Raw genomic sequence first — 27,500 nt, forward strand, 5'->3', positions numbered from 1 at the left:
CACATAGCTCAATCTTGTGTGCATGATGTCTAGATAACACTACATGCTCACTTAAATTTTTTTCTTCTTAATTCTCATGTTTCTCCTCTTCTTCTCTCTTTAATTTTTATGTTTTCTTCCAAACTAGTCTTCAAGCCTTCACTTCTTAAGCCGCTAGCATGACAAAATTAAGTGCATTTTACTTCTCTCTCCATGCTAATTTGTGCATGATAATGAATAATAATTCTTATGTTTTGACCTCTTATTGAACATATGGTTCACTTTATCTCTCTTCTCTTTATGATGACTAAAATATCCTTACAAAATTTATGAAGTTCAATCTCCTAAGAAGTTGTATCTTGCATGTCTGAAAGTTCTCAAAGACAAGTTTCTTCTTAAAATTTAGTTTCTACCTGTGGGCTCTGTAAATTTGGCCCTGGCCTCCGCCCGCTGCTATTTTTCTATGGGGAGCATTTTAATGGATTAAGTTCCGGGGTAAAATTTGGAAGGCAGATGGGTTTGTAGATAAGACACTACCGAGAGATTTCGCCCTCATTTTGTGAGGACTTTATGATCTGAGTTCTGGTTTCCTATAGGTGCAAGCACCTATAGTTAATTATGCCTCCCGATAACGAGAGAGAATTTTTGATTAAGGCTAGTTGTCAATTAGATGCATGGAAAATATGTGTAATCTGGCATATAGTAGCAACACTGGACTTAGGTATCAGAAATCTTGATATTTAAGATAGAAATTTCACCTTCTTGCAGTTAAAGCGGATGGTGGGGGGATGGATGATGAACCCAATCAAGATCCCATGGTTCCGTCGTCCTGAGACATCGTGATCCTTGGCTTACATAGTCAGAGGAGGTAGTCGACCCAACCTGATATAAGGATCCTTATCGGCAGCCTTGGTTTGCTTCGTCTAAGGGGATCTTGTAGACCTGGGGTGAATGTTTGTCTAAAGGGAAAATTTTGAATCCACCTTAGCTAATAGAGGGTTTTGTGCCCTATCGATTATATCCTATTGATTCATATCTCAAGGATTTGATGTCGTTAAGGAGCGTAATGACTCTGACAATAACTGCTATTTCATGGTACCATTTGGCGGCAAAACCACTAGGTTCAGAGGGACCCGGGTCATAATCGTTTATCCTGCGTTGCCATTTGATGTCAAAATTGCCGGTTAGAAGATAAGTGCCACATTCTTATTGGGAGTAGATTATTTAAGAATTGATTCTAAAGATATTTTCGACTTGACATTAGCTCTATGTGAGCTGAAGTAAATTTCAATTTGTCTACCTCTGCAAGCTATTGCGGAGGGTGGATGAATTTTACTTTAATTAGTGGTTGATTTCAATTTAAAATATCATTGGATTTTTGGGATTTCAAAATTTGAATTTTATGGGCATTTGGACGTTTGGGACGCATTTGAAAGTGTTTGTGAATCCTTTTGGTTGAAATAAAAATTCAATACGGCCATCATCAGGGTATTATGGGGTTATTTCTATTTGTAGATTGAACCTTATCGACTATGTTGAGTTGTCGACCGCGTACTTATTTAATGGTTCGAATCGTGTTGAGAAGGATCGGGTTCGAACTTAGATTCATCATTTAGCCCACACAACATCACTAGACGTAACGTGTATACCCATAATTCGCTCGCCGCGGCCCATGCAGGTACATGATTACACTTACCCCTTTTGTACCTATGTGTATAAAAACTATGGTGCATGGGCGGGGGTATCATTGGATATTTGACAGATATACTACGGGTCTCTTACAATAGCATGCAAGAGATTCATATTTTTGTTTGCTCCATATCATCTGTTTCCACTTGCAAATAATTGATGTATTTAATTGTCATTGGATGGAGTTGACTATAGGGGTAATATCATGTTCTTTGTTACAACTTGTAGGTGCTTTACATTTTCTGGAGGTGTTCCGCTGATTGGAGAACTGTTGAATTTGCATGTGTATCTTTTAGTGCTTGTGGGAACTATCATATGCATCCCCAAGGCAGTTAATATTAGTCGTAGGTAGACATTGTATCTACAACTTATTTGTTGTCTTCGTTCATCATCCATCTTTCTAGTAACTGTAGATAAATCACATTCGTTGGATACTCCCTTCCATATGTGCAGGCATCACACATAACTTTCACAAACTAGTTGGCATCAGTAGTGTGCTTGCTGTAGTCTGATATATCGGCTCATGTATATGAAACTTGCATATTTCAGCTCTCCTTCATTCATCTCATTCATGTTGGTTATTATTTATGGATGAGAAATAGAGAATTTATTCATCCTCGATCATTGCTTGCAATCACTCCTCACTTATAGGTGATTATTATTTTGTTGATATTCACATTCTAGTTGGCATGAAGGTTTCCCAATGTTTATCTGAAAGCTTCATATTTTGATTGCAAACACATTGGTTAATGTCATTGCATTTGTCACACATCTTCTACCTCTATTCATAAGAATGTCAATGTATCCATAGAGAATTCTTTCTGATTCTAGGGAATCAATGCTTTTGACTGATATTAAGTGACTGTTGATTATGAGATGGTTTAACATCCACTGCATATCATTCATCATCACATTTGATTGGCTTCTATATGAAAGAGACTTCTCCTACATCTGTTTGTAAATGCCCTTGTATGTGATGATTCTCCTACGACAGTTTATGGGAGGTTGATACATTTGCTTGACACAAAACCATTATTTACATTAGGGAGCGTCATACTATTCACTGTATGACCCTTAAGTCCATTACATTGGCAAGCTATTGTATTCATTTGTATGCATTTCACTGTTGTTCCTCAACACCAACAACTCTCTCCTAATTGCTTTGCAAGGGACTTACATACAAATCAACATTCCTTGACTGCAGTAGTGTCACATTTCAATTTCAACTTAATATTTCTTTGACGAATTAGCACATTCGAGAAAAAAATTTTCTTTGTGGTGTTTACAAATTGATGTAGTGGAGAGGTTATTACATTTGTTGCTTATCGCCTATATCTACTTGTGCATTGCATCTCTCACGATCCTCTTACATATGCTAGAAGGGTGATGGATGGTATTATGACAAGCCTTTGATTTCATCCTTGCTCTTTGTCAATCACCACTTTCATACCCTGTTAATGAACATATCATGTAACAGCTCATTATTCATAGACATGCTACATTCTTTACATGTCATTTCATAATTTGCTCCATTTATTATGCTTTGGCTTTCAAATATTCCACAAGAAATCGATGCATTTGCTTGTGAATGAGTAGTGCATGTAAGCAAGTTATGTTTGACGTCCTTTATTCAAATGCAATTCCCAAACTCATTCATTTGCATTTGATTTGGAATTCACTATTTTGTAAATTATGATTGCATTTATCATTTTGAGATCCACTTCTCCGTTTAGTGGCTTGTAACATGTTTCCTATGGTTTGAATGAAGCTCACTTTGGATTTAAATCAAATTCTTCTTGGTTGAATTTGATTCAAGTCTTTTGTCGTTTGTTGAGTTCAAGTTGGCATGATGCTATTCAGTTCAAGTTTAAATCTTGTTATTTGCATTCAAGCATAACTCCTTGCCCCTCAGATCAAGTTTAGGTCAAAGTTTTGTTCATTGATGTTTGTTTGGACGATCAAGATTGTTGGTAAGCACTTTTACATTTCCAATGCGATCATGAGTTTGATTTTCCAAAACTTGTTCATTCGAGCCCAAGTCTACAAGTCCTTGTTATCATATTTAATTATAAGTTCTTAATGCATCTTCTTCAAGTTTGGATTTAATTCATTTGAATTCATTGTAGATTCGGGTTCAAGTTTAATGTCAAAGTCCTCTGTTATTTAAATGTGTTCAATAAAGTTTAGGTACGGTCTCATGTTCACCAAAATTTTGGTAGCCTCCCAGTGTCTCTCCTATTTAGGGGAAACTACAAAAAATTTGGCCTTTTCACCACGCTAAGAAAAGCGTGTATGATAGGTGTCCTCAGACACAGCGGCTGTAAAATCTTCGTCCCCCACCACGCTAAGAAAAACGTATCTTCAATTGTACCTATTGCAAAAAAAAAAAAAACACAGTTGTTTCCCCACAGGTATAGAGCCGCGCCCACAGGTATAGAGCCGCGTACGGGTACTTTAAGTTGTCTCGGCTATGCTAAGAAAAGCGTGCACTAGGCCTACCTGCCTTGTCGCATGTGTCGCACCAGATTCCCTCCTACCACGGTAAGAAAAAATGTGTATAAATGATTGTTCGGCTCGTCACATTTAAAATTAATAATAAACTAATAAGATTTGACATATAATTAATTAAAACTAAATATAATTAATTAAATTTAATATATAATTAATCTTATTCAATATAAAATTAATTATAAATCAGATATATTTAATTTATAATTAATCATAAATTAATTATAATTAATTATATATAATATAATTAATCATAATTAACTAAATAATAATAAAAATAAACCCTCCGTCTTACACTCGGCGGCTCTACGGGATTTGGTCGAAGAAGTGTGCGAATGGAAGAAAGCTACCTTCACAGTCAGTGAGCTTCTTCTCTTCCTTCCGATCAAAATGCTGTGACTTTCGACCCGATAGAAAGGAAAGTCGTTTACGGGGCGGAGTCGAACAACAACAACGGAACCGAATAAGCTCACGGGAAGGGAGAAAGTCAACTTCCAAGTGAGCGAGTTCCCAACGTTGCTTCGGTTCAAAATGTCATAACTCCCGATCCGATCGAAAAGGGTTGCAGTCAAAGGAGAGAAGTCGGAGCTAGGGCGGTTGGGTCGGAAAGGAGTCTGGTTGGATGGAGGAGTTGGGCAAGCTTAGGGAGAAGGTCGGATGTCGTTGATTTGCGGGTTGAATAGGGGCAGATGTCTAGGGGTTCGGTCAGGTCAGAGAAATCGAAGGGAATAAGAAGGCAGAGGAGGAAGTTTTGCGTGGGACTCTCGGTTGGAGTGGAATTGGGTCCGACTTCTTTATGGTTAAGGAATGACGGAGGGAGGTATTCGGTAGCAGGAGCATAAATCGGCTAAGGCAGGAGTACAGAGGAAGGTTTGTGGTCATGAATTGAAGAGGGAAGCTCAGAAGGATTTTGGGAGCTTGCGTGGTAGGAGAAGGTGAATGTATAAGAAGCCGAAGGCTTCATATCCATTTCCATTTTAATTAGAGCGAGAGACTAAGCCGCAGGAAGTCGCTGAAGTGACCTTTCGACGTCGCTTGTAGAGCGATTGTTACTGTAGCTGTGGCAAGATTCGATGGGATTTTTGCATGATTCGGCGAGATATTGATTTAAGCCTTATTTCTTTTTGTTATCTCATTGCAGTGGTCAACAAATGCCCCCAAACAAACGTGATATGCGGTTAGAGCGATTCACGTTTGTTGTATGCTGATTTATCCTGTGAATATTCAGATATTTGCTCTTGATGCACATAGAGGTTTTCATTTAGCGGATCTCCAAAAGCTTATTTGGATGTCACACTGTTGAGATCTATGGGATATTGATAGAGTACTTTATATTCAGATCCCTAGAGTTATACTTCGTGGATTGATGATAGTAGGTAGCATCGTCATCTTAAGCCCTTCTTTTGTACCACTATTTCGTTGGTTTTCAGCATTTTTATAACTTCTTGACATCTATATTTACCTCTGTCATATATAGATGTAATATTTCTGTGGCTATTGCTGATATTATTTGAGATTTATTTGAGTTCTTGCAAATTCATCAAGTGGTGAGACTTTGCTGCCTCATAAACTGATTGTATCTTGCTTAACTTGTATCATATGTTGACAACACATTCTGTTTACGGAGGGTCTTCCATTCTTCCTTCCTTTAATTGCATTTTGTCAAGAAATTTTAAATATTTATTTGGGGATCTCGACACACATCATGATATCGACCCAAATAAATATTTAAAATGCTCACATTCTCTAGGGACACTTATAGATATCATCCAATATACTTTTTTTTTTTGTAATTTTAACTTGAGTACTGAGATTTTCGTTCTTCTGACCTATGCTTTATGCTGCGGACATTGATGGAGAATTACGTGATTTGTCTTTAGTAACTTGTCGGCAGATTTGTATGCCTTCTTCCCTATATTTCTTATTTTGGCGGGCTTGATGAAGAGGTAGATGTCAGTGATATAAACCCTTTAGGTTTATATTAGGTCGGTGACAATAAGTTATCAGTTCAGAGCTTTGTGTATAGTAGACTTGTTGATGATGAAATCCTCTTAGTTCAACTTTAAACTTTTCATGAACTTTTGGGATAATTTCTTTGGTCCTTGGCTTTGTGCTTTGGCGGACTTGTTGAAGAAAAATTCATTCGATCCTCACTTTGTGCTTTATGGATTTGTTGAAGGATTGCAGGTTTCAGATTCGGTTGATAATATCAAATTTGGGTAGTATCTTGATCCTTATCTTGTTGAGGATACTTTAGTCCGAGTCACTCGAGTTCATCAGATTATGAGAGCTAGGATTTGATAACTCTTCGTCCTCTGGTTGCTAAAATGGGAGTTTCTCTACTAATGCCTTTCTTATGGCGTGTTGAGTAGATGGAGCTGCCAGCAATCTGATCATATTTGGGCATGTTGGATCCGACCTTTTACACTCATTCAGGCTTCATACTTGAGATATGAGAATTACGTTTCCCAATGATGGTTTTACTGGAGTTGGTAGATTTGAAGTCATCCTTTGTGGTTGCAAATTTAGAGCCTACGCAAATTTGCTAGTTGCTCGTGACTCTTCCTTTCCATCAAAATTTCGATTATCCTGTCAATTAGGAAAATTTGGTAGAATACGATCACTTGAATTTGTCGAGTCGAATTAACCTTCATACTTCCTACAATCCCTACTAACGGGTTGACGAAGTGGGGGTTCCGCTACTACAGTCTTTCTTATGGCGTATTGAGTAGACGAATATGCCAGCAATCCGGCCATATTTGAGCGTGTTGGATTCGGCCTTTTACACCCATTCAAACCTTAAGCTTGAGCTGTTGAAAGACTTCAAGCTGTTCTGGTTCGACTTGTTTGAGTGCATAGTCACAAAAGTCTATTTCTTGACTTTTAAACCTTGTTATGTTGGAGAAAGTGATGTCTCGGACTTTTGAAAGATTACCTGCATATACTTTGAAAAGAATTCGTTGTCTTCAACATGAAAGAATATTTGTATTAATAATTTTAAATATTTATTTGGGGATCACTGTATGCACCGTGATGTTGACCCGAATAAATATTTAAAATATCCCTATTCTTATGAGGGATTTTGAAATGCATTCTTGCTACACAAGAGAATTTCAAAATGTAGATATAAACATGCATCGATAAATATGCACATAAGACTTTGTTCAGCGTATATTGCATCGAAAATGAAATTTTTATGCTTGATATTTCTTTAAATATTGACTGTTGATCGGTTGCATAGGCATTTGACCATCCAAATCGATTAACTGATAAGCTCCTCCTTCACCTTCTTAATGACAAAGGGGCCCTCCCAGTTAGATACAAATTTGCCACCACTTTTTCGATGTGGGTTGATTGGTCTTCTTAGCATCAGGACCAACTCCCCTTCTTGAAATGCCCGAGGATGCACTATCTGATCAAATGATTTTTCCATTCTTTCGTAGTAGATTTCTATATTTTGTTGAGTTTGTAACCTGAGTTCATCAATTGCGTCGAGCTCTTCCATTTTTCGATGAGCATTTTGCTCTTGAGTGAGATCATTCTGGATTGCTACCTGGAGTGATGGTAGTTCAACTTCTAGTGGCAATACTGCTTCAACGTCGAACACCAGTGAATAAGGAGTAGCTTTGGTTGGCGTTTTGTAGGTTGTACGGTAGGCCCATAGCGCTTCTGTCATTTTCGTATGCCAGTCTTTTTTGTTATTGTTGAGGATCTTCTTCAACAATTTCACCGTCTTGTTGATGGCCTCTACCAAGCTATTTGCTTTTGGGTTATATATTGATGAGCACCATCAATCGATCTTATGCCGATCAACGAACTTGTAAATTTTGGTACTTTTTAAAGCAGTACCGTTTTCTAAGATTATGCGGCGTGGTACACCAAATCTGTAGACGACATTATACGTGAAGAAGTTGATCACATGCTCAGATGTAACTTCTCTGAACGGGGCTGTTTTTGCCAACTTAGAAAAGTAGTCTGTTGCGGCTAGAATGAAGCGATGTCCTGCTGATGACGACGTATCTATTGGCCTGATTATATCTGTATCCCAGCATTCAAATGGGTGCAGTGGATTTGGCGGCTGATGTATAACATCACCGTGAATTTGATACGCGTGGCACTTCTTGGCCTGGTCAATACAATCTCTTATCATGGTCAGCCGATAATAACCTATCCTTTTGATTTTAGCAGCCATCTTGAGACATGACTGATGTTCACTACCACGTTCTTCATGAACTTCAACTACCATTTTATCAGCTTCCTTGGTCCCTAGGCACCTCATCCATATTTGATAAAAAAACTCGACGATATAGCGTTTCGTTGACAAACGCGTATCGTAACACCATTTTTTCGGATTTGTGCAGCTATAGATTTATCGATCAAGAGTGCCTTCTTTGAAATAATCGATGAAGGGTTGCCTCCAATCATCTCCCTCCTCAACATCAAGGCAATGCAACCACGATTCCGAGCATCTACTAGTCTTGCGTCTCTTGACTATATGGCGTTGTTCTGGTTGATTTTCAAGAGTTATTTGTTGGGGAGGTTGAGGATCAACCGAGGTTGTATCCTGCTAGCTTGAATCTAGTATTCCCTCTGCCTGCGAGAAGTGCAACATTGCCGGATCTAAGACCCGATGGCTATGAACATAGTTGTCAATGGCGCAAAATAGCGCGATTCATAGCGCACGGTGCGGCATGACGCACCTACGGCGCCATTTTCATGGCACGGCACATGTGTTTAAAATAGCGCGCGCTATTTGTGCTACATGTGAGCCATGGCACATGGCGCATGACACAAAATAACGCGCCAAATTATTTTTATATTTCATTATTCTTATAAATATTTTTTTATATCTATTTTGTTTTTAAAATAATATATTTATATTTTAAGATAAATGACTGTTCGTTGCCCTAATTTCACGAAAGATTTTCTGTTTGCTGCATCCGCCGAACACATCTCGCACTCTCGAAGTCGAAGTCGCTGAATCTGTCACGAAGTCGAAGGTTTTCTGTTTTCTGTTTGGTGCATTCGCTGCTTCCGTCGAATCTGTCCCGAAGTCGAAGTTGCTGCTTCCGCCGAATTGTCTCGCAGAGCCCACCAAATCTGCCCCCTCCTTCATCTGTTCCAATAAAAAATCTTACTAGCTGACTCTGATTTGCAATCTCCATCAATCCGTCTGTTCCGCACAGCTTTTTTGTTTTGCACGACTACAGATATGCTTTCTTATTACAGGAAAGTACTTTCAATTCAAATTGAATTTAAATTTTAATTTTGAAAACCTTCCTAATTTAAGATGGTTATAATAAGGAAAGTCTTGAATGATGGGTTTGGAATTTGGAGGCAAAGGGAACGGGGTTGGCCATCGGCTAGGAGAGAATTAGGGTGGGGTTCGACCGGCGGGTTGGTGGAGGATGGGGTCTAGGTGGTGGGGGCTAAGAGGGAAAGAAGGGGTCCTTTTGGCTGGTGGGTTGGAGAGGATTTGGGAGGGAGGCCGATTGTTCGGGTGGAGATGGTGGGCAAGTCCAGCGGTAAGAGAAAGAGGAAGAGGAAATTAGAAATAATAACGGGTACAAACCGCGAGCCCGGACTCTACCGCCGGCTGACGGGAATTGCTTGGCCCTCTCTTAGGGTTCTCTCCTCTCTCAAGAGCTCACAAAGAGAAAAAAAAACAAGTACTAAAATTTTCATTCAAAATCATCATCAATCTTATACAAGAGCTAGGGCCTTCATATATAGGCCTCAAGGAACAAAAGACACAAAGAGTCAATTGCCCTTTGGGCTACAACACGAACTAATCCCTCTTAGGGACAATGGTAAAAATAGAACATAAATAAAAGAAATACATAAAATGCATCACAAATAAAGACTCCTAATCGTAGCCGTTGATCTATGATGCCTCCTCTGATAGACGCGTCAGAAAATCCTGCTGATGTCCTCATAAAAAATACTCTTTCCCAAACCCAAGAACACGTAATTTATCTTGAAGGTGATTGAAACTCTCATGATAAATAAATGAGATAATAACTAAAAAAGTTATAATAATAGTAGTCTTAATTAAGAATATAATTTTTTAAAAAATTTTCTCAATGATACAATCCTGCGTGTTTATCTTTATTCACACACTTTTTTGTTCAGTTGTGCTTTCATCTAGTTGAGATAGCATTCCATGATCACATAAAAGAAAAAAAAATACTTTTTGGCTCTTTAATCCTCATTATTTTGTCCTAAACTAAGCTTCTACTTGATGCATAATGAACCAATCATAAGAAGACAAAGAAAGAGAAGTAGTGGACCCATTTTCATGAACATGATGAAAATCTTTTTATTTGATTACTTTTCTTGATTTTGAGCATTTTTATTTGTGAATTTTCTTACTTGACTTTAAGTATTTTATTCTCATGAGAATATGTGAAGAAGATTTGGAAATTTAAATGCAATAGAGTTTAAATTTTTAAATTAAGAGGAAAATTATTAAATTTTGGAAATAGTTATTTAGTGCAATTAATATAATTGATAATTATTATCTAGTTAGCAATTAATCACTTTTCCTAAAGCCTCTAGAATTTATCAAGGATGGATGGATAAGTCCTTAGTGCTAAACCCTCTCTCTCTCTCTCTCTTCCCCCTCTTCCATCTTTGTTTGTGTCCTATTTTATATTTAGGGTTTGTATTGGATATTTATATTTGTAGTTTTGCTGGAATGAATGGATTATTGCTGTTGAAAATAAAATTTTGGAGTTCTTCCAAATGTGTTGAGGCTTGGTGGCCAACACAAGTACAAATTTAGTGGACGGTCAACACAAATATGAGCAGACGTGATGGCATTTCTCAACCTATCTCTTTGGTGAGTAGTAGTTTATCTTTTTTGTTTGTTATTTTTATTTTATTTCTTGTAATGAGAATTTTGATCAACAAACCATTTATCTTTCTATGAAATTCATATGTTTTTTCCTGCACAATACCCAAACCTAAATCCATCTTGAAGTTGTCGGCCAACACTTGCTCAAACATGATTTAGTTTTATTTTGTAAGCCTTTGGGTTCATTAAAACCCCTTGAAAAATTGAGATCAAATCCAGATCTAATTTAAATATATCCCTCATTTATGGTAGTTGTCTTAATCTTTATATAACACTAATCCTTTCCTGTAAGGCCAAACATCTCCTTCAGGCTATTGTCTAGATTGGGTTTTGTATAACCTAGTCTTTGAATAAAATCTTAAAAAATATATTATTAAACTTTCTAGAATATTAATCGATGTATCTCCTTAAAGTTTTTAAATGGTTTCAAGCACCCTAAAGGCCTGAAGTCAAATACAAGATTTTTTGTCCTTGGTGCTGGTCATCAATTGATCGACCCCAATCTTTTTATTTATCCTAGATCCACTATTATTTATCCTAGATCCACTTATCTAAAATCCATTCCAGTGTTACTATACCTTTAATAACATCCTTCGAAGCATCAAATCTAACAATGTCATTATTAGGTCCCAAGTTCTAGATGAGAAAAGTGGAAGATTGCGTTAGGTAATTGACATCCAGTATAAAACTTGTCGAATAATTATGACATAAATTGTTTAATATATTATGTTAATGTTATGACGTTTCCTGGAAGTGACATGCTGTATGACCTAAATATAGTGAGAAATGTACATGGGTTGCCGCATTGGTACTCGGTTGTAGTGTTAAACAAGCAAGGGTTCCCACATCATGGATGGATGTAGGCGAAGAGGCTAGTCAATGAAATTAGATTTTAGATAAGATTTTGGAATGTAGGTTCTTTTACAGGCAAATTAATTTATAGTATGATTCATAGGAAGATAAATATTTTATGCATTCAAGAAACTAAATGGGTTAGAGAGAAGGCTAAGGAGATTGATTATTTAGGATTTAAATTTTGATATACTGGTAGAAGTCGTACTAGAAATGATTTAGGTGTGTTTATATGATAGTTGTACAATATATAGCGATTTAGAATAATTAATTCAAAATATATCTCTTGAAATAAGTGTTTATATTGGAGGAGATTTAAATAGATATATTGGTAGAGTGATAGAAGAATTAAAGGCATTAATGTGGCTATGGGTCTGGTGTGATTAATGAAGGTGATAAAATTATATTAAATTTTGCTCTAGCTTATGATTTTATAATTACCATTATTTTTTAAAGAAAGAGATGAGTATGTTATCACTTATAAGAATTAATATAACAAAACTCGTATTGATTTTTTTCTTTTATGAAAAATAGATTGTTTAGATTACAAAAATTTTAAAGTTATTCCTAGCGAAAGTTTATGTACCCAATATGACTTATTTGTTTTGGAATTTAAGATTAAGTGATAAAATATGAAAATATAATAAATATTGTTCTAAGATTAAACGAGGACATTTAAAAAACACTAATAAAAATATTTTAAGAGTAAGATTATAGATCTTAAGATTTTGTCTGTGCTTGAAGAAGCAAATGTTATGTGAAAAAACGTAGTTAGTAATGTTAAGAATGTTGCAAAGGATGTGATTGAAGTTTCAGAAGGAAATGCTCCTAATAATAAAAATAGTTGAGGGTGAAATTAAAATGTGCAAGAAAATATAAAAAATAAGAAGCTTTGTTATAATAATTGGTTTAGATGTAAAAACTCTAAAAATTGGGAAACATATAAAGAGTTTCGTAAGTTGTCTAAGAAAACAATCTGTGATGCAAAGATTTTAGCTTTTAGTGATTTATATAATATATTAGATTCTAAAGCGGATGAAAGATGTATGTATAAATTAGCCAAACTAAGAGATAAGAGTAGTAAAAATTTATGTCAAATAAAGTGTATTAAGGATGAAGATAAAAAAATAATTTTTTTTAGAAGAGGATATTCAACAAAGGTCGATAAGATATTTTGCTATGTGAGGATAGCATTCATGATAGAAAACCCTAAATCTCACTTTAGGCCTATAATATAAATTGTGGAGGTGCTTCTAAGATTTGAAACTAGTTGGAAACATGTTAGAGACATGTCTATGTCCTAAAAAGATTAATAATTTTTGAAGATTTTTTAATATATGTTTTTCAAATTTTATTCTATGACTAGTTCATGCCAAGCTCAATTTAAACAACATTCTTAAGGAAAATCTTTGGCTCTGGGGAAGGAGTTTGAGTTATGAACATGTTGGGAAAATTCTTATGAGCGGTAGAAGAGATGTGTTTTGATTAGATCTAGAGTTGATCTTAAATTTTCAAGGGGTTTTGATAGAGCGAAAGACTTGCGGGGCAAAACTAACTCATGTTTGAATAAGGGTTTGCCATCCACATTAAGATGAATTTATGTTAGAGTTTTTTGTAGAAATAATTATAGAATTTTTAGAGAAATGAAGGGATGGTTGATTTAGATTTTCATAGCAAGAAGTAAAGAAAAAAGTAAAAAAATAAAATATAAACTATCACTCACGAAAGAGGTAGGTTGAGAAAGACTACAAAGTCTCCTCTTATTTGTATTGGCCACTAAGCCTCTATACCATTAGAACTCCAAATTATATATTCATTCACATTAATCATTTCGTTTAAGCAAATATAAATGTCTATTATATAGCCTAAATGCAAAATATGAAATAAACAAAGAAGAGGTAGAGAAGGGGGTCAGCCCCTTATTTGAGTTTGAGGGAATTTTCTCTCCTTGGTTGGTCCCTATAGGCTTTTGTTAGAGCAATTAATTTCTAATTAATTAATAATTAATAATTATATTAAATGCACATAATCCAATTTTCCATGATTTGATAATTTCCATTTGAACTTAAAAATTTAAATTCCATTTGATCTAAATTTTCAAATTTTCATATTCATATATTCTTATGAAAATAAAACAAGCATAGTCTTATAATAAGGAAATTATATAAATAAAACTTCTCAAACTCTAAAAAACATTGTAGTGTACGAACTCTTCATCATGATTTTGGCACTGAGTCCACTCCTATTCGTGCTTTGACTCCTTGTGATTAACCCCATTAGCTATCTGTGCTGTGTCACTACTTTTCATGCTCAAATGCTTGAAAATAATTTCACAATTTGTTTTTTTTGTTTTGCATGCTTATAAGTGTAGAACAATGAATAATATATTCTGCCATTTGGCTTCTTATTTTTGGCTTACAGTGCACAATAATGATTAATGTCTGATCTTTTGAACTCTTATTTATAGGAGTTTAGGGTGGTGGTTTTTATTGTGCTTGTCTTAAGAAATTATTGAATTAAAATCTTAATATTCATAATGATTATGTGGTGATTGGGATTTCAAAAAGGTTAGAACATGTTAAGTGACATAAATTTTTATGAACTATGAACAACATTTTGGTCTATAAGTAGGTTATTTGCTTAATTAACATTAAGTGGTTATTTTGTTTGCTGGAAAAGAAATTCAGATTTTTTTTTTGTTTAGCTTGAAGTAAAATTAGTGTCGTGCAAAGCTCAATGATAGTGGTTGTTGGTGGCTAGTGGGCAGTGGTGAAAGGCAGCAAGCAATGTGATAGGAAACACTTGAAGATCTCAAGTGAAGACCTATCAATCTTGAAAAAAAAAAGCAGGGGGAATATCCACAAAACTCTGAGGAAAAACAAAAAAACAGCAATTTTATTGCAATAATCAAAGATAACTAAAGGAAAATATCAAGATATAGTTGATCCTCAATTCGAGAGGAGGATCTATCTCTCCCAATACCTAAATGCGGCTAGAGCCCAAGACTTCAAGCGCCAAGAACATTAAACTCAGTCACAATTATCAGATGCCCTAACTCTAATACAAACTCATACTTAAAGCAAATACAAAATAACATATAAGGACTAAACAACCCTCAAACAATTAGCCCTAGGCAGTGGACCACCCAAGGGGGGCGGGATTGGGAGCATGCGGACCAGCAGACGGTCGGCTGGACCGATCCAACCGTTATCACAATGGCAGGTGTGGGCAGCCAGCAAAGACAGACGATCGATGGTGGGTGGTTGGTAGTAGTTGGGGCAAGTGGTAGCGACGGTTGTTCGTGGGTGATGATGAATGGCAGGTGGCTGTGGGTGGCAGGTGGGTGGTGGCTGACGGTGATAACGGAGTTAACTTGTAATAAAAATGTTGGAGTTTATAATTCATTAGAAATGAACAATGTAGTGAAAATGGAATTCATCAAAATTTTACTTGGCATTTTTTTTCATTAAACCATACATCAAAATTTTTAAATCCCATGTATTTGATATATTTTGCATTCCTATTTGAGCTAATCAAACGTCCCATTAGCTATTTTTTTTTTTAACATGGGCATGCGCCCTTTTGGCTCAAAGCTCATTTAAGAAATAAAATAAGCTTTTTATCATCTTTGCTAGCTCATCAAGCTTGCGACGGGCAGAGCTTGAACGCTAATTGAGAGCTATATTTAATTTTGTGCACATCACATTTTTGCTGTTGAGCGTGTTAAGTCATTTCCTCTTAATCTCAAATCTGTTGCGTCTCCAGAGGCTATCTCAACTCGGTTGCGTCTATGGTGGCTAGCAGCACCGTGCTTCATGGGGAAAAGTTAATATCACTAGTAGTTAACTTATAGTAATATTAAAATCCTAACGGTATTCTTGGTTGTAGCTAATAGCATGAACAGAAGGATTCCTTAATTACTGATGGGCCATAATGTTTTTTTTTTTGAAGAAAAATAGATTTTTTTTTTAGTGACTGCGCTATTTCATTTGTGTTCATAATATGAACTTAACATTATTGCATGGTTGCTTGACGACTGTCTTTTGCATGCTGCAATAAACAAAGTAAATGAATTTGGTCAAAAGTGATAATGTTCTCTTGAAAGGCTTTTACTTTCGAGTATCACATATGATGAGTAATATCGGTCTCCAACTATTTTGGGTGTTTTCATTTTAACACCAAAATTCTCTTACTCTTCAATTTGATCGCTCAAATCATCAAAATATGATTCTTTTGATTTTTCACCGTCTCTGTTCTGGTTCCCGCAATGTCTCTTGGCAAATTGAAGAATAAGAAAATTCAGGGTCAAAATGAAAGCACTAGGTAGTTTATGGACCAATTTAATCGCATTTTCTTGAAAATAAAAAGTTTCATTTAAGTATGATATTTTGGGTTACAACTATGTCAAATCACTAAAGTGGCTATATAAAAAGTTATCTAACTCACTTATTGCACTGGGCTTCCATGGCGAAGGATTTGAGAAGCTATTTATGGTTATTAGCTGGATTATATGATGCTTGGTTGTGGATGAAGTGGGAACTGCTTGGTATTTTATTTTATTTTATTTTGTTGGATTGGCAAGTTATATGCTGTCATAATCACATTAAGCGCTTAAGCAGATTTTGAAAAGATTTGATTTGTGAAATATAGGCATACGAGAAATGTTTCCAGAATCTTCATTATGTAGAGCGATATGAAGAACATACTATTGCTCATGCTATTCAGTCCAAATATGGGAAAACCAAGGTACATCTTAGCTTCCCCTTCTTTTATGTACTTTATGGTACAATCACACTTTTTTCATAAATTGTTTTTGAACTGCTTAGATATACCTCTGGCCTGGTCCAAGGAGAAGCGGGATGTCAGCTGCTGTCAAAACGGTTGAAACTGTCTTGTATTTGGCAGGCTTTTGCAATGTGAAGTCTAAGGTTAGTGTATCAAATGAATTCAATTCGTTGTTAAATTTTGGATCAAGATATTTTGACTAAAATTTAATTAGGACGGACTTTATTCCATTTATTTTGATGCCCATAAAATCTATTCTGATCATATCTGAACATGGATGGCCTGAAGGCCCTATTTCTGATACAGAACTTGCTTTGTAATGGTGATTTTTATGTTATACATCTTAATTTAATGATCCAATTTTCAGATTATTGGCTCAAGAAATCCGCTGAATGTCATAAAGGCTCTTTTTATAGCACTAAATGCTGTGAGATATGATGCAATTCCGCTTTCATGAATCTAAGAGCAGTTTTGTTTGTATCAAATTTCTAATGGTGTGAAGAACCCGTCCTTGTGCAGATCGAAACTCCCAAGGATATTCAGCAGAAGTTTGGAAGAACGGTTGTGGAGACGTACTTGCTATAGTGAACGCTAAATGTTTCTAGTAGTTGAATCCTCAACATTTTTGCATCGTTATGACACTGGAGGCTTTTTAAGAAGTGCACGGAAAAGCTAACAAATGGCTGGGTTCCAAGAAGTGAGGACTCTTATATGGGCTTTAATTGTTTTATTTATTTCTTTATATAATGATAATGAGACTTAATTGAGTAAATGTAGATTGCTTGGTTTTTTGTATGTATGGCGCTTTTTGACTGGATGATCATAAGCTTTCTCGTTTAAAAATTGATAAAAAAAATTTTTGATGCCCGCCCTCAGCTCTGTATGGCGTAGTTGATAAGACAAGTGAGAAGAAAGTGGAAGTATTACAGGACTGCGAGCATTCAAATAAAGTAGCTTAAGGTCATCTCTCCAAGGAAGACGAAGACAGATTTGGAAAGCTATAATGTGTGCTTAAAGCTCAGGATTGCTTGATATGTTGATAAAATTTCAAAAAAAGGATGTTCCTTTTTCCCTAACTCTTGTTGGTTAATTTTTGTTGCCACATCTGAATTTGGATGTTATCCGTAAGTTTTTTGTTAGCTTAAAATTGTATGGAGCATTTCATGTTGGTTTGCTAGATCCATTACATGTTGCTATTCAATTGACGAATGATCACGATTATAGTTGTATTTTTGCGCGTAAATCATATTATATACAAGGGTGCCAAATGCGTATTCTCAAGTGGACGCCAAAATTTGATGTGAGGGAAGAATCACCCATTGCACCGATTTGGGTTTCTTTTTCCTAATTTGATATATCACTTTTTAACCTAGCAAATTCTTTTTTGCCTTGCTTCGAGTTTTGGAAGACCCTTACAAACTGATCAAGCCACTACTTTTATAATTTGCTCATCTGTAGCTCGGGTTCTTGTGGAACTTGATGTTTTGAAGAAGCGCCTGGGAGGTGTGGTTTGGTTCAGATCTAAATTCATATTTTCAAAAAGTGGAATTTGAGAATTTACCGATTTTCTATTCTCATTATAAAATGCATGACCATGGATTTAATGAATGTTTTAGGTTGCATCTCCACCTTAGAAAAGAAAAATTAGTGTGCAAACAATCTTAATAGAAAGATGATCTAGCTGATTATGATAATTTGCATCTTGTTGAGATTGAAGGAAATAATTTGAAGTTTGGTGATGAGCCAATAACTGTGGTTGATGTTTCTTTAAATGTTCAGAGTGACTCGACCCCTACTCTAACAGACCCACCCTCTTTGGAGATTTCTCCTATTGGACAGCCTGAAATTATTACTATAATGATTTCGTCACCGACTGTTGATGACATTGTGGAAAATCAAGGGTTAAATGACTCTACTTCTCTAAATAATACATATGCTTTATTCATTATGAATTGTGCTTTAAATACTAATAAACCTGTTAATGTTGATGATGTTCATTGCTCTAATCTTAATTAGGAAGTTGTTGTTTCTAATGCCCGGATTAATATTGACGATAATTTGGACCTAGTGAAAAGGAATTTGTTGAAACAAAAAATGTTGGACTTGGCTTAAATAATGTTGTGATTGAAGGAGAAGAATTGTTGGAGGAAGGTGAGCTTCCTCTTAAGGGTATGGAGAAGGCTGTGAATATTGACTGTAAGTCCCCCTATTATTCTCATCTTGATTATGATGCTCTTACTGATAATGAGGAATTAAAATTTTCTACCAAATGTTTTACTAGAGATGACAACGAAATTTTCTCTGTTAAAGTTCAAGGTAAACGTGGTAGGAAAAGTAAAAATCTTGTTCTACAATTGGGTAGAAATACCCATTCATAATCTACTCATTAATTTTTAATTTTTTATGTTTAATTATATTATTTGAAATGTTAGGAACAATGGGTCTGCTTCATCTTGTTCACGGGTTAAGAATCTTTGTCGCATTCATGATATTTCTATTCTTGTCTTATTTGAACCCCTTGTTAATATATCTAATTTAATTATTACGGCTAAATTTTTTGGGCGTTCTGGGGGATCCTCTCCTAATTTTCATTATATGGACGATTTTAATAATATGATTATGGATTGTAATCTCATTGACATTGGTTTTTCTGGTAACCAGTTTACCTGGAAAAGAGGTCATTTATAGAAAAGGTTGGACCATATTTTATTTAATGATCAATGGATTAATTCCTTTAGTTCCATTTATGTTGGGCATGTTAGTCGTACTTTTTTTGATAACTCTCCCTTATTACTTGCTCTGAATATTATACATGTCAATGCTTTTCCTCAATTTTGGTTTCAAAATATGTGTCTTCAGCATGATTCCTTTTTAAGTGTAGTTCAAGATAATTGGAATGTGTGTTTGCATCCTGATAACTCTGTTATGGGTATGAATAAACTTTGGTTTAAGTTAAAAAGACTTAAGCAACTTTTAAATTGGTGGAACCATAATATTTTTAAAAATATATTTACTAATATTTTAGCTGCTGAAGAGATGGTCAACACTATTGAGACTAACTGCTATGCGATCCTTCTGATGCCAATTTTGCTTCCCTTAGAGAGGCTAAGGCTAATCTGTTTAACCTTTATGCCGAAGAAGGAACCTATTGGAAATAAAAGGTTATTGCTAAGCATCTATTGGAAGGTGATCATAATACCAAGTACTTTGATGCCTTGGTTAAACGAAAACGTTCTTTGAACTCGATCAATAAAATCACTTGTGAGGATGGTATTGTTAATGGGCATGGTGAGGGGATTGCCATGTTGGCTTGTTTTGATTAAAAAAATATCATTTATTTTTGAAAATGTATTAATTTTCTTTAAGAATATTAAATTTTTAAATTTTGAAATTAAACACGTCATTATGAACAATATATCACCTCAGGAGGTGATCGTATCGTTTCCTAATGGGTTTAAATTTTAGAATTTTAAATTCATCTGAATTATCGTAGTAAAACTCAAGGGGAAACAGCATATGACCTCGAAAGATCAAAATGACGTTCAATCAATTATTTAACTATAATAATTCGGATAAGAGATCGTTAATTTCATAATCAAAATAACTATAATAAAATAATATATCTTCCCAAAGAAAGATGATATTACCTATTATCGATTATTTTAATATGAAGATAACGATCGCCATTTTTGTTTGAATTCTCAAAGAGAATTAATTGAAGGTTTTAAAAAAATTGATTTTTGAAAATTAGATCTGGGTTTCTAAATCTCCTACGAGCGCAAGCCCTCGTAGTTAATTACATCGTAGGAAATCAAAATTTCTTACGAAAACTCTCGATTAAAATAGCGGTATAAAATTTTATTTAAGATTTTCAAAGATTGATATCAAAGGAAGAAAAGGGTAGGAATTTTCAATCGGGATTGGATCAAGCCTGAACAGTTATTTCTGGAGTCAAAGAAAGAAGGGTAGGGAGTGTTTTGAGATTCTGAATCACTTCAGAAACACTCCAGCCTATCCTCGCAAGACTAGGCTCCACGCAAATCAAGGTGGATCAACTTCAAATAAATTTGAATGAGTTTCAATCATGCTTTGAAAATGGTTTAAGAGTTCGAATGGTTCAAATGGGTCAAATGGTTCAAGAGGGCTTAAATGGGCCCTTAATGGGCCCTTAAGCCAAAATTGGTTGACTTGGTCAACCGGTTAGGTCCAGGGTTTGGAAATGGGTTCAACAGATTCAAAATGATATTTATAGACTATTGGGTACGGTTCCAGGGTCTGGGGAGATCAATTGGTTCAAAACATCTATTCGGACCCTTAAAGGGCCTTTTGGGTCAAACCTGTTGACTTGGTCAACCAGGTTGACCCAAGGATCAGGAATGGGTCCAACAGATTTGAAATGACATTTGAAACTTGCTGGGGTCCAACAGGTTTGAAATGACATTTGAAACTTGCTGGAAGTGGTTGCGTTCAATTTGGAGTTCATTTGGTTGAAAATCAATATTTGAACCCCATAGAGGTATTTTGGTCATTTTGACCCCTGGTCAACTGGGGGTCAAAGTGGGCCCAGAAAAATACAGTTTAATGTTCAACATATCAAGATTAAAGGTCTGGAAGTGACTAGAGGCTTTGGTGAAGGCTCCAAGGTCAGAATCTTCTTAATGGCAAATCCAGTGGCATAGGCTGTAAATATTTGAAGGTTTTACAGCCTTTGGATTTTTATTAAGTTTCTTAGGTTAGAGACCTCAGAATGGGCTCAAATTTGGAGGGTTTTCTCCAGAGACATGTCCCATCAGTATGCAACTGACAGACTCTGAATCGGAGGTCATTTAACTAGGTTTCAAAGTGTTTGAAAAATCCTTAGAAAAGGCCTTTAGGAAAAGACTTTTGGACTTAGGATTTTAGTTTAGAAATTCTGGATTTTGGATTTGAATTAAGGTCAAGATAAGTCCAAGTGACCTCATACAAAAATAAGGTCAACATGGCTGTTAACCACTTTCAGGATAAGGCTCAATAAGGTGTTCATCCCTGGTAATATTATCAACCCATTTTCCCTTCTCTCATCTCTATTGAGGATAATGATCTTCTTGTTGGTACCTCTTCTATTGAGGAATAAAATTTTTTTTTTTTTAATATAAATGGTAACTATGTGGCTAGCCCTGATGGTTTCACCACTAAATTTTTTCAAAAAGCATGGAGTATTTTTAAGGATGATCTTTTTGCTACGGTTTTGGATTTTTATGCTGGTAATTGTATGCCTAAGTTTTTTTCTTCTACTTCTATTGTGCTTATTCCTAAGAAGATTAACACTAGTTCATCAGCCTTTGCACTTTTTTCAATAAACTGCTTTCCAAAATTATTATGTCTCATTTAACTAATGTTCTTCCTAAGATTATTTCTCCTTTTCAAATGAGATTTGTTAAAGGGCATACCATCTCTGATAATATTTTGCTGGCTCGGGAATTTTTCCGTGATTTGGATGTCAATGTTGGGAGTAGTAATTCTATTCTAAAGCTGGATATTTCCAAAGCCTATGATAATGTTAGTTGGCAATTCATCTATAACATATTGCATGTATTTTGTTTGAACTTAATTTTTATCAATCTTATTAAAAATTGCATTGAAGGGTCTTTTCTCTCTTAGATTATCAATGGTAAGAGCTGTGGTTTCTTTAAATCCTCTCATGGTTTAAGGCAATGTGACACTATGTCCCCTGCCCTATTTATTATTGCTATTTATTATCTTTCTAGAAGCATTGCTAACATGTTTGAAAATCAACCTAGTTTATATTATCAAACTAGTGATGAATTTCCTATATCTCATATGTGTTTTGCCCATAATTTTTTCATTTTTAAGAATGCTTCTCGTAATAACATTAATAAACTGATGGATTTCTTTCATTATTTTAAATCTGTTAGTGGATTGTCTTTAAACAATCATAAATGATGTTTCCTTGTTTAGAATAATAAGCATACTGATCGAATCTTGGCTATTAATGATCTTACTGGATTCATGCATGGTCATTTACCTATTAAGTATCTTAGCATCCCCTTATTTAAATGTAGAAAGAAATCTTTTTTATTTGATTATTTAATTACTTCAATTAAAAATAAACTGCAATCTTGGGACTAGTTTTTTGAGTTTTGGGGGTAGACTTACACTTATTAGAAGTGTTATCTCTTCTCTCCCTGTCTACTCATTTCAAACATTGCTTCCTACTATATTGGTGTGCAATAGAATTGATATTATCCTTAACAAGTTTTTTTGGAAAGGCACTTGTAGTAACACTAAAATTTCTTGGGCTTCATGGGATAAATGTTGTGGGGTTTTAAAAGAAGGTGGTCTTGGTTCCAAAAGCATTGCTGGTCTGGCCCTTGCTTTTTCTTAGAAGTTATGGTTTACTTTCCATGCCAAACTATTTTTGTGGGCTAAATTTATGTTTGTTAAATATTGTGTGGGGAAGCATCCCTCTTTTTGTGCTTTTAATATTGGTGATTCTAAAGTTTGGCAGAGGATATGTAAGGTGAAGTGGGAAGTGGAGCCTCACCTCTCTTGATGTCTTGGGGGTGGCAATATCTTCTTCTAGCAGGATCAATGGTTAAACTCTTTCTCTATTGACTCCCTTATTAATTTGACTTCTACTGCTATTGTTAAGGATAGTTATTTTATTAAATGACAAATATTCGGATTATGATAAGCTTGTTGAAGTTCTTCCTGATTGTATCATTCAGAAGATTCTCATTCTTCTTATCAATTTTGACTCTAATGATGTGCTTTTATGCAAGTTTCCTAGTGATGGTTTGTTTAGATTAAAAGATGCCTGGAATGATTTTAGACCTAAGATTAAGGTTAATTTCATTTTTTTGAAGATTTGGTACAAAAGCATCCCTTCTACTATCTCTACTTTAATTTCGAGAGTTTTTCATAAATTTATTCCTAGGGATTATAATTTAATAAAAAAAGGTTTCATTATTCCCTCTAAGTGCCAATGTTGTTTTCATTTACAAAATATGAATCATGTTTTTGTGTTTGGGCTCATAGTTGTTAAAACTTGATGTTATTTTGATGATATCTTCAATTTAAATATTTATAATGTGCATATGTCCATTAATGCTCTTCTCAATGCTTGGTTTGTGAACTCTAAAGGGCACATTTCAAATGTTACCTACTATCTTATTTTATGGTTCCTTTGGTTGGAAAGGAACAACTCTTTGTTTAATGGTATTAAAATGGACTCTTTAAGGGTTATTAAAAATGTTAAGGATAAATTGCTCAGCTTGGTTTCTGTTAATTTACTTTCTATGAAACCATTAAAAAATAGTTATAATGTTGCTTTAGATTTAGGTATCAGGTTGCAGTTGCCTTTGTTTCCTACTACCTCTTGTCTGGTTTATTGGGTTAAAGCGGAGGTGGGTGGTTTCAAGATGAATGTGAGTGCTAATTTTGAGAATAAAAATATGTGGTGCGGTGGCATCATCAGAGATGGCTATGATAATGTTTTACTTGGTTTTATGTGTCCCTTTAATGGTAATACTCATATGGCTATTTTTTCTTCCATTCTTTATGTGTTAAAAAGTTATATGTCCCTTGATATTGTCAATATTACCATAGAGATTAAGCCTTCTTTTAATATTTAATGCTTATTTAATGATGTGGACTCGCTCTGTCACCCTAAGTATTTTTATATTATTAGAAATATAAAGCATTTGATGATCTTTAATCATGTCCAAAATTCTTATATCCATAAGGATTGCAATGGCTATGCTATCTGGTTAGATCGTTTTAGAGATGGGAAGGATATTTTTATATATCTTGTGGAAGGCAATGCTCCTGCTCCTCTTAAAGGTCTCTTAAGATTGGAAAAAGGTTATTTTCCTTATGTTAGAATTTAATTTTTTCTTCAAGTTTTCTATTATGCTCTAGTTTTATAGCTTCTCTGGTTGGCTTTGGTTGTTTGGTCAGATTCTGTATTTTTTGTTGATGCTGGGTTGCCTTGCTTATTTTATTTTTTCTATTTTTTTGTGGGGTGTGTTGGGGTGTGTTCGGGTTGAGCAATGATTGTAACACTCTTTTGAGGGGTTGCCTGGTTTTTGCTCTCTTCCATTTGGCTCTATATAAGAAAGACTTTGTGAGTAGTGGGAGTCTTGGCTTCTTTGGTTTTTAGATGTGGTTATTTCCTAGGTTGCTTGGGTTGGTTGTCTGGTGTTCTGGGAATTTCTGTTTGGTTGGCCCTAACCTTTTTTTTTTGAGTTATCTAGGTACTCTGTCAACGCTCGTGGCTCGTTTCCTTGGGCTGGTTATATTTTTTGGGGTTGTGTTGCTGTGAGGGGGTGGTTTACTGGTGGAAGTGGTTGATCTTTTGGGGGGGCATTGTCTGTACTTGTCAGTTGTGGCGTTGTGCTAGGGTCTTGGGGTAGGATGGAGAGGCATCAGGTTCTATTTGATGTTGGTGTGTTTAATTCTTTCCTGAGCTTTTCTAGCCCATTCCCTTTTGGCTTTACATGGCTGCATTTATCTGTGTGGACAGATTTTTGTTTATTGTGATCTTTCTTTGATTCTTGGTGATTTTCCCTTAGGTGTGCTCAGGGAGCTTTTTCTGTTATAGGCTAAGGTTTCATTTTTTGCATGTGAATTGTTGTCCTACTTGGGGTTTTATTGTTGTGTGGTTTTTTCCGTTTGTTTGGGTGCTGGAGAGTTTTTAACCTATCAGAGTTGTGGTTGCTGCTGTTACATGGAGTGTTTGGAGGTTCTGTTTATTGTCACTGTAGGCTGGGAGGTGCGGTTTAAGGGTTTATCCTAGTTTGTTGAGGTGCCTTATTACTTCTTGGGCTCTCCTTATTTTATTCCCTCTTGTTGGACCAAAAATTTGAAGGCTTTCCTGTTTTCTGGTTGTGTGAAAGGTTTTTTCTTTAATTGTTCTGCTCTTTGGTGTTTGAGCTATTACTAGAGCTGGAATAATAGTAACAATATTCAATTTGGGAACTTTTAGTTTTATTTTTGTTGGTTATTTTGGTGCAATTTTTATTGTGCTTCCATCCCTATTTTGCAGGATCCTTTTTTTGCAGGTCTTTGCACTTTTCATTTTTTGATTGGAGAGCTTGTGATGAAAGCTTATGGGGATTGCTTCCTCTCTTTTTGGGTGCTCTATCTTGTGCACCATAGAATGTATCTAGATTATATTGTATTTTGCTGTAGCAGGGACCTTGAGCTCATAGGGTTTTTTGACTTTTTTCTTGTAGCTCTTTGGAGCGATAGAGATCTCGAGGCCCCTTTAACGACCATGTAATTTTGGATTTAATTAATGCGTAGGCCCCTCTGAGGGTTTCCCCAAAAAAAAAAAGGAAAAAAGAAAAAAACATTGTTAATTTATTTTTTACTTTCATACAATTGAAGAAAGCTAGGGGTTTTGTAGCATTGCTACACTTAAGCATTAAATGCATGTGGAGCATATTTTAAAAATAAATATATTTTATTTTATCAACTTTTGTTGTTGAGACATTTTTCTATTTAAGTCACTTGACTTGAACTTTATAAGTTATCTGTTTTTTTATTCACTATTTTAGTCAAAAAGATTCGGGATAATATAAGATAAACATGTAGGGGTCAATTAATCTTATAATAATATCATTTGATAATAAATTTTGCCTTCATTAAATTTATAAATCACATGCTCAGTTTGTGTTTGGCTAATTCTCAAATCCTTAACTTCTAAGAAATTTCCTTAATATTGTAACATTAAACATCAAAAGTATGTCTTGCTTATCAAAACAATCATTAGTTGTGATGATATTCTCTTTCTCTCTCTCTCTCTCTCTCTCTTTATATTTTCTTGTTTTTTGGGTGATGGGAGATGACATCCCTGATGTCATCTATCCCAGCATTGTCTTCATTCTCGGATGGTAAAACTTGCTCTTTTGAAGTTATTTTGGTGGGTTCATCTTCATTTTCTGCTAAGATTTATTTCGTGCATACTTCCTTCAAGGGTTATCCTGCCCTAATGTTTGATGATTTTGTGGTGTCGTAGATTACTGCGCCTTTAGCTCTCACCTTAGTTGGCAAGTTTGTTTTTTGTCTGCCAAATTTACGTGTGATTTGAATTTTTTTGTTAACCATAAACATTTTGGTTCCTTTCAACCAAAGTTATGCATTGAAATGATGGTCATTCGGTTGAGGTTGATAATATGGTCCCTAATTAATGGTTAAGGGAAATATTTCTAATTTGCAGGATACTTTTGAGAATATTATTCCTCAAGTGATTGAGGGTCCTGCTGATAAGGAGCAGGATGTTGCTGACAAATCTATACAATTTGATGTAATTCGTAAAGAACTTCCTATTTCTGAACCTAATTGTGATCAGGAAGATTCTTCTTCCTCTTCCTTGTACATTGTGAGTCAAGATATTGAAGAGTAAAGATCGGATAGTAATATTAATCAAAATATTATTTCAGATTCATATATTAATCTATATGTTACTAACAATAACTTACTGATATGGATTCAAAGATTGTTAATACTATTTCTACAAATATGGTTACTAACCAATCTATTATTGTTGTTCAGGAGGAAGGGCAAGATGTTCTGGTTGAAGGTAATGTTGGCAAGGGTAAATATATTATGGAAGATGGTCTTTTCTATGAGGAAGGAGAAATGACTTCCTTGAGAGGGCAGTTAAGTATGATTAAAGAAAATAAGTTTCCTTTGAATGATTAATATTATAGTGATGCTTTTACTGACACGAAGGATATGGATATGTTAGCTAAATGTTTTTCAAGAGATGATAATGATACTAGTTTTACCAATGGTTGTAGTAAGAGAGGTAGAAAGCAAAGGAGAT

The 27,500-nt window shown here is 35.0% G+C and overlaps 1 protein-coding gene across 2 annotated transcripts in view; it reads left to right on the top strand.

Annotated features, from left to right (window-relative positions):
• LOC110097146 overlaps positions 1–17,927 on the top strand; it is a 68,363-nt gene extending 50,436 nt beyond the window's left edge. The window contains exons 5-9 of one of the 2 annotated variants that reach the window (XR_002303172.2): positions 16,535–16,630; positions 16,711–16,812; positions 17,037–17,096; positions 17,189–17,366; positions 17,546–17,927. Coding sequence is in view for 1 of the 2 variants with exons in the window: in XM_020823398.2 (XP_020679057.1) it covers positions 16,535–16,630; positions 16,711–16,812; positions 17,037–17,096; positions 17,189–17,254 (324 nt within the window). In the remaining variant the exon portion in view is untranslated. Of the gene's footprint in view, positions 1–16,534; positions 16,631–16,710; positions 16,813–17,036; positions 17,097–17,188 lie in introns of both variants that reach the window. The other variant, XM_020823398.2, reaches the window with a different exon arrangement.
• Positions 17,928–27,500: the final 9,573 nt, after the last annotated feature.

Source organism: Dendrobium catenatum, unplaced genomic scaffold (genome assembly GCF_001605985.2).
Source record: "Dendrobium catenatum unplaced genomic scaffold, ASM160598v2 fragScaff_scaffold_368, whole genome shotgun sequence".
Taxonomy (NCBI): Eukaryota; Viridiplantae; Streptophyta; class Magnoliopsida; order Asparagales; family Orchidaceae; genus Dendrobium; species Dendrobium catenatum.